The sequence below is a fragment of the Zonotrichia leucophrys genome, chromosome 13, assembly GCF_028769735.1.
Source record: "Zonotrichia leucophrys gambelii isolate GWCS_2022_RI chromosome 13, RI_Zleu_2.0, whole genome shotgun sequence".
Classification (NCBI taxonomy): Eukaryota; Metazoa; Chordata; class Aves; order Passeriformes; family Passerellidae; genus Zonotrichia; species Zonotrichia leucophrys.
In genome coordinates, this window is record NC_088183.1 from 18,185,303 (window position 1) to 18,193,507 (window position 8,205).

At 43.2% G+C, this 8,205-nt stretch overlaps 1 protein-coding gene across 1 annotated transcript in view; it reads right to left on the reverse strand.

The window, feature by feature from the left end:
• Nucleotides 1–4,347, reverse strand: part of KCNIP1 (potassium voltage-gated channel interacting protein 1) — a 280,128-nt gene extending 275,781 nt beyond the window's left edge. Inside the window, exon 1 of the mRNA XM_064725288.1 lies at nt 4,152–4,347. Within this exon, the coding sequence (XP_064581358.1) occupies nt 4,152–4,239 (88 nt within the window). The 5' untranslated portion in view covers nt 4,240–4,347. The remainder of the gene's footprint in view (nt 1–4,151) is intronic.
• Between the last annotated feature and the right edge of the window lie 3,858 nt (nt 4,348–8,205).

Here is an 8,205-nt window from a genome sequence, read left to right on the forward strand (position 1 = left end):
TCTCACTCACAATGTACAGAAACAACTCAATCAGTTTATCACTTCTAGAATAGCCTTTCTGCAGTTCACTTAGGGAGAGGAGTCCATCTAGTAAATTTATGGAGACTTCTCCACAAGAAAACAGTTCTTTTATGGCTTTCAGTTTCCATGAATAGCAGCCATCTGGAACATCTGCAATCATAAAGTCCCTCCCATTTTTACAGCCTTTCCCACAGCTGTGTTTATGGCCCATGTCAACTTATGGGGTACTGTTTTAAAGATGAGCTGTTCAAGAGCAAAGGTTCTCTTTATCTATCTTTGAAAGCATCTTCATCTCTGGGAGCAGTGGTCTTCTTTTCTCCCAGGAGGGTCTTCATCACTCTTCTCTCTTTCTCTGTTCAAGATTCTTATGGGATCACAGCTACTTCAACATTTGCTTACATTAGCATGGAGGGCTTTGCAAGATATATACAATTTGAACATTTTCATCTCCCCATACCTTCATGTATTAGAGGGGAAGAGAGTCTGATGTGTCAATTACAGTCTTCTCCAAAGCTTTACAAGAGAATTTCAGCCCCAAGATTAAGGCATCTCCTCATCCCTCCCATCTGGGACTTGACTTCTTCACTGACCTCGGTGTTTTCATGTAGTCCCTTTACATGCCTGCACTTGTCCTTTTCTCTCACTCGAGGGAAGACTGAAGCAGTGAAAGAGTTAATATTTCGCCCGGGGCCTGCAGATGGTCACCTGACCCCGGCCAGGCTCAGTAGCTTGCAGCCAGAGCTGCGGCTGGGCTGGGGGGGAAGAAGTGGGCAGGATCTTAACAGACGGGCCAGAACTCAGCATCATCAGGCCGCAGTGGGGGGTGGGGGGGGGGGGGGGGGGCAATGGCTTCTCCTTCCCCTCTGTCCTGTGGTTGCGAGTGAATCTCAGTGGTGGTAGAATCCTGGCTGAGCCAGACTGGCCCAGGGCTGCTCCAGCGTAGCCGGGGCCCAGCGGACCCTGGCCTGGGCTAGCAGCGGGTCAGGGCTTAGCAGTAGGACGTTAGCAGCTGCAGCCACAGCCGGCCTAGCCCCCACGGTCTCCCGTCCCCGTGCCCAGCAGCCAGTGGGGCCCAGCCCCGCGGCAGAACCCACCCAGCCCGGCCGAGAGAGGGGGGCCGGCCTTGTTACCTGTTCTCAGGCCAGAAAAAAAAGAGAGAATTCTCAGGATATTTTGCTTTTAACACGGGTGTTCACAGAGGCGTATCGGCTTTCTCAGCAGTTCAACAGATTGTCCGTTCTCAAAGCTAATTACTGATTGGGTTTTTGTCAGACACAGAGGAAACTGCTAGAAGTTTCTAAGAGAAACTTCTCTTAGAACATCACTTCTGTGATGCAAAACCAGCACACCTCCTCACACGTTGCTGCAAAAGGAAGGACTTCATAGCTGCAATCAATTTCATTTTAATATTGTAAATAACCATTGCTATTGTTAAAACAAGTAGAAGCCATAGAGCACAGCTAAGGATTACATGCCAATTGAACTGTGGAGTATCTCCAACTGCAATAAGCCCACAAAATTGTTCAAGTATAAGAAGAGAGTGGACCTTCTGCCTAGTAAAGGATTTTCCTTGTAAAAAGTATTTAGAGGAAAAGTAAATTCTCACATTAAACAATATGAAAGAAATGAGGCAGGAGTGGGGTGAAAAACACAGCTGATAATACTTGAATTTGCAAAAGCATGTATATGGTGTAAGTTTAAGAAACCAGTAATAGTGATTTACAACAGTTTCTATTTCTTGGCTTTACATGCAGAAGTTTTACTAAAAGAAATACTAAGCAGTAAGCTCTGCGGTGAACATACAAACAAACATAAACACTTTAAAAAAAATTCAACCATTCTGAGCATTATTTTTTCTAATAACTTTCTAGTTATGATTCTTTTAGGTAACTTTATGGAAACACTTTAATTATAGCAGGTCTTTGATGTCTGTGCAACAAACTAATTCATGTAGTTTCTTCCTTCCTGAATCAGGTTCTCTCAGTTTAAAACACAAGCTGAATGGGGAAAAAAAGGATGTTTTTCAGAGTTTAAAATTCTTTGAAATTATAAAGACACTCTTATCTCATCCAAACAGCTTGAAGTGAGACACTGGAATGGGAAAGAGATGGGTAAAAGTGTGCAACACCGTTGCATTGGCTGCAATGACCACAATAGTGCAATGCTGGCGCATTTCAGAAGGCAGCAGAGGGCAGGAGAAACAGGTCTTGGACGTTTTATATTTAAATGTATAGCTCTTCATACAGTGCTATTCTGTTGTCAGACTCAAATTTTCATCTATCCCATTGCCAGAGCAAAGGCAACTGTGGCAGTCTCATTTTATTCTTTATTGTGTCAAGAAGCACAAGGGCTGCTTGAAAGCACTGCATTAGATGAAGCACTCTAGATATATGTGTGGAGAAACATGATCAGAACACAAGTGTCCTCTTGCCTTCAGTGGAGCTCAAGCACATGGCACAAAACTTACCACTGATCACTTGTGGCTATAATACATGCATCCTGTATACCACTACCTCTTGAAAAATGCACAAATAAAGTACACCAAATTTACCATACTGATATGCCATAGAAAACAAGATTTTGCAGACATCTCCACTACCTTTTCTTCTGAGCATGACAAGTAATTGGTTTTTCTCACTTTTTTTTTAATAGTGAGAGAAGCATCTTGGCATTAATCATGGATTATAACCAAAATCTGTCAGCTCTTTTGTATGACAGACTTTTACAATTCTTTATTCTTTCCTCTGCTAGTGTTTGGCAGGATATGGATGATACAGAGGAAAGTGGAAGAAAAGGAATTACATACGCACAGATGTAATTTTAAACCAGCCTTGATTTTAAAAGCAACCAACCTGTCCAGTATTCTTAATGTGACAGACATTTTTTTGGTGCAGATTTCTTTTGCAAGCCAGTAATGTTAATATGAGAAAGCTGTCTAAGAGCTACATTTCTTTTCTACAGAAAACGATTGAATAAATTTTCCCAGTTTCTGCAAAAGTAAACGGCTCTTAACAGTTCATGGCACTTTTACATTTACTTGTTTGAAAGTTACCTAAGCCTGCTTTAGTTTATCCTAAGAAATCACTTAAACATTAAAATTCATAGTAGAGCATCTGCATGCTCCAAACAGCCAACATAGCCACACATGTCCAAGAATTCCAAACTTATATGAAAAATAAGTGTTTCTTTTTTTTGTTCCTTAAATATGACTATATTAAAAAGAGCTTGATTTTGTATTTTAAAAAACTGCATCCTAACTGAGACTCTTCAGCCTTATACAAATATCTCTGCTAATAATTTAGTTCAAAGCCTATTGTCAATTCCCGAAACTGCCCCTGCCTCCAACCAAACACACAAAACTTGGAGAAGTCTGACCTTCACATAAGAACTGACCACATTTCAACAGGTGAGCAGCATTCAAGTATAGTATTATTTACAGTTGTCAGATCTTCCACAGAGATCACCGATACTCACATAGCTGCCAGAGGTGTACCAAGAAGTGTGATGAGAGGAATGGCCAACAAAAAGAACATAACTTACCTGAGGGCACCAACAGAGGAACTACTAAACTACAAAGAAGAAGAGAGAGTTTATGTTGTTTGTTGTTTCATTTTATTAAAGAGGACAGCATAAATAAGTTTGGTACTGCTTCACTTTCACATGAGAAAGCACAAGGGGTGTAAGTGACAAGCAAAACTGAAACAAGCAAAAGGCATTTCAAATGCATGCAGTAAGCAATGACCTAGATTTTGAGACAGTAAAGCATAAAATGACACAGAGAAATACAAGTTACTGACAGTTAGGAACTCTTTCAGTTTTTTAGGCTGCACATCAGTTGTTTTCACAAACACTTCTCTGAACACATTGGAATAACTCACTATAGTTGCTGGCCAGGACAGATTGATAAACACAGGTTACAAACTACACATGGTAGAAACAATTACATAAGGTTTTCAGCATAACTCCAATCTTCATTGCACACTTCTTTCAGAACATCCAATTCCCAGAATTAAACCAGAACACCTCTGAAGAGACAAACAAGAAACCTTATTGGAAACCTCCCAAAAGCCTACAAAATTTATCCTACAGACATAACAGAACAGAGGAACAGTATAAACTGTTTCCCTTACCTTTGCTGAGAGTGCCTGTGATGAGTTTAAAAACAGTCTGGGCAAATTTGACAATCCCATACTTGCATCTCTTTGAACAGCCACTCATGGTTCCAACAGATAGAAAGACTCTTCTCTCTTACAAATTTCAAGAATAACAATAAAATTAAAATGTGAGTCCTTTACAAAGTTGATACGACTGGTTGCGCAGTGCTCTGAGCAGAACTCTGCTCTCATGCACTGAGCCCCAGGCTCTGCACTGAGGTTTGCTCACTCTGAAGCTACTACGGAGGACTGCAGTGGAGCAATGCACATCTCTTTTCAGTTAAAGGTACAGCTCTCCCCATCATCCTCTCGGCTGGCACTGCAAGCACCTGCTGCGATGCCCTGATAGAAGCTGCTAAGCACAGCAACACCTCAGCCAGACGGGCGAGGAGGGAGGGTTTGTTTGTGCAGGCTGTGCGGGCTGCCACGCTGGGTACAGGGAATGTAGCAAGAGATGGCTGGAGTCACCAGCTGCTGCAAATAAAAGCTGCTGATTAAAGCTTTTCTTGGTGCCCTTTTCTTGCGGATTTCAATAAAATTGTCAATTTTGATCTAGTCAGGTCCAGAAAACCAGAAAATAACACTTAATTTTTTTTAAATTTATTTTTTATTTTACCAACACCGTAGTGACACTGTCACATGTAGAAGGCTGCATACCATTCCTTTGCAAAACCTGCTAGAAGTAGGAAAGCATAGCTGCACCCAGGGGTAGAAAAAAACCCAAGCTTTATTTTAATTATACCAGCTTATACGCTTCTCCGGTAGTGATTTGTTCAGCACAGAGGGATGTGCCACCTGGCCTTTTGGAGTCAGCAGGGCTCAGGCTTTCGCTTCTGTGCAACCCCACATTTAACTTTTCACGTTGTACTGGTGCGGTGCTCACTTCCTGTATAATAGGAGTTATTCCCCTAGCAACAGCCACAGCTCTGGCTTCTCCACTTCAATCAATTACTGCTGCATGTCTTGAATACTCTGAATAAAAAGACTTGATGCATCCAGCAGCAAAGCAGAGGCATCTCAAACCCCATCTGAGTACTGGGCAGAGTTGAGCATCTTTAGGATTAATTCATGCTGGCCTTGTCTCAGATGCTTTTTAGCAACCCCCAAAATGCACTATTTGCTTGTCCCAGCCACAAGGCTTACCTCAGGTTTCTGCTCACACCCAGCCCATTAAATTGCTTTATCAGCCCTGTGAGAAATTGCTACTAACTTTTCATAAATTTAGAAAGGTTTATTAAACCATATCAAAAATACAAAAGAAGACTGAACAGAGAAAATGTTACGGCACCGGGGAGCAAAGGATTTTCCCCACCCTGTGCTCACCCACTCAATGGAAGTTTTGCCTTTTAACCCTTTAGCCCCTCCCAAAATTCTGTCTATCGACTCCTTCACTGTCCAGTGGTGGAGTTTACTTCCTCAAATCGTGACTGGAGGTCAGATGTCGCCATAGTGACAAGCCAACCCTCCAAGATGTCCCAACCTTGGCTGTCCCTTGATTACAATGCAGGGGGTAAAAAATAACTATAAATCTATAAAACTTTTCTTAACATATATACATGATATATGTCTGTTAATTGTGAGAGTCAATCATTGCATTACTCATCTATCACAGCCTTCTCTCTGGCAAAGCCACCTGGAGCCAGCCATCATTTCAGAGCAACAACTACCGAGCAACGCCTTTACTGAGGGACAGGCGCAGCTTTACAATTCTGGGAACAGCAATATACCTTTCACTCAGAAAGCAATAAACCGCTTTACAGGAAAACATACATTCCTGAACCAAAACTCAGGGCTTTGCCAAATAGCTCACCTTGCTGTGAGACTCACGACTGTCTGTCTCTCCCAACTGGAAGTGCCTTCCTGCTCCTCATCCCAGCCTCACATGCACACCCCCGCACTGCTTTCTGCCCCTTCCCTTCCCTTCCCTTCCCTTCCCTTCCCTCTTCCCTTCCCTTCCCTTCCCTTCCCTTCCCTTCCCTTCCCTTCCCTTCCCTTCCCTTCCCTTCCCTTCCCTTCCCTTCCCTTCCCTTCCCTTCCCTTCCCTTCCCTTCCCTTCCCTTCCCTTCCCTTCCCTTCCCTTCCCTTCCCTTCCCTTCCCTTCCCTTCCCTTCCCTTCCCTTCCCACACTGCCGCTCACCTCCTCCTTCTCAGGCAGAGATCTGCGGACCACTTTCCTGGGAAGCTTTTCAAAGCATCATTTTATGTTATATGTAATGTAGTTAATTCATGCTGTATAAACAGATACATGTAGGTATAAAATATAGTAGAAATAATGTTTTAACCTCCCAGCCAGGAATAAAGCTCTATTCAGATTATAACTAATTCCTGGCAATGTCAAGATAGCATTAGACCCGTTTATCATCTGAATGAAGCCTTCCTGGACCATCAGTGATGATTTCCTCGTCTCCTGCACCTGGGAGATAACATCAGGAGCCTCCCTGGCCCATGATTAATTGCTGTGTCCCAGGAATCTCACAAGATTCAGACCCGTCCTGATTGCATCTGGGTACTCAGGGATCAATACCAACTTATTACATGTGAAAGCAAGCTTCCCCTGTGTACCTAGACTTCTGTCTGCAAACTGGGACCCATCTTTGTCTATTTCACCATATGTATGGAAGTGGGTTTACATTCGAAGAAGTGAATAGAAAGATGTGGTCATCTGTGCCTCAGGCAGAATAAACTGTATATAAGCTGGACTCTGGAAACACTTGGTGTGAACCTTAGAGGGGACACTGTCACTCTGTCGGATGAACCTCTGGTCTCACCCAGCGCCCTTACCCGGTCCTGACACTGTCTTAATTGTGGTGGTGGTTGCTCGAAATTCTATTTTTTTGTAATTGACCTAATAATTGTTTCAAGATCATCAGCCCTTGTGCTTGTGGGTGACTTCAACCTACCAGACATCTGCTGGGAACTTAATACAGCAATAAAGAGGCAGTCCAGGAAATTCTTAGAATGTATGAAGGACAACTTTTTGTTGCAGCTGGTGGGTGAACCCACCAGGGGAGGGACTATGTTAGATCTGCTGTTTGCAAACAGAGATGGACTGGTGGGAGATGTGGTGGTTGGAGGTCGCTTGGGGCAGAGTGATCACGAAATAATAGAGTTCTCAATATTTGGTGAAGTCAGGAAGAGCATCAGTAAAACTGTTGCATTGGACTTTCGGAGGGCAGACTTTGGCCTGTTTAGGAGACTTATTCAGAGCGTCCCTTGGGAAGCAGTCCTAAAAAACAAAGGAGTTCAGGAAGGGTGGGCATACCTCAAAATAGAGATCTTGAGGGCACAGGAACAGACCATCCCTGTGTGCCGAAAGATCAGTCAACGGGGTAAACATCCAGCCTGGCTGGGCAAGGAGGTTTTGGAGGAACTTAAGAATAAAAAGAGGATGTATCAGCGTTGGAAGAAAGGTCAGGTCTCTAAGGAAGTATTCAAGAAGGCTGCTAGAGCATGCAGGAAAAAATTAGGGAGGCCAAAGCTCAGTTTGAACTTAGAATGGTAACTTCTGTAAAGGATAATAAAAAATGTTTTTACAAATACATTAATGGTAGAAGGAAAGGTAAGACCAGCCTTTGTTCTTTATTGGACAAAGGAGGGAACTTAGTATCTGAAGATGAGGAAAAGGCAGAAGTGCTTAATGCCTATTTTGCCTCAGTTTTTAGTGGGAAGATGACTTGCCCTCAAGACACCTGCCTGCCTAGGCTGGTTGATGGTGACAGGGAGCAGAATGGTCCCCCCATTATCCAAGAGGAGGCAGTCATAGAACTACTGAAATGCTTAGATATTCATAAATCTATGGGACCAGACGGGATCCACCCCAGGGTAATGAGAGAGCTGGCAAACGAGCTTGCAAAGCCACTCTCCATCATTTACCAACAGTCTTGGCTCACTGGTGAGGTTCCGGATGACTGGAAGCTGGCCAGTGTGATACCCATTCACAAAAAAGGTGCAAAGGAAGATCCTGGTATTTATAGACCAGTCAGCCTGACCTCAGTACCTGGCAAAATAATGGAACAGTTTATATTAAGCG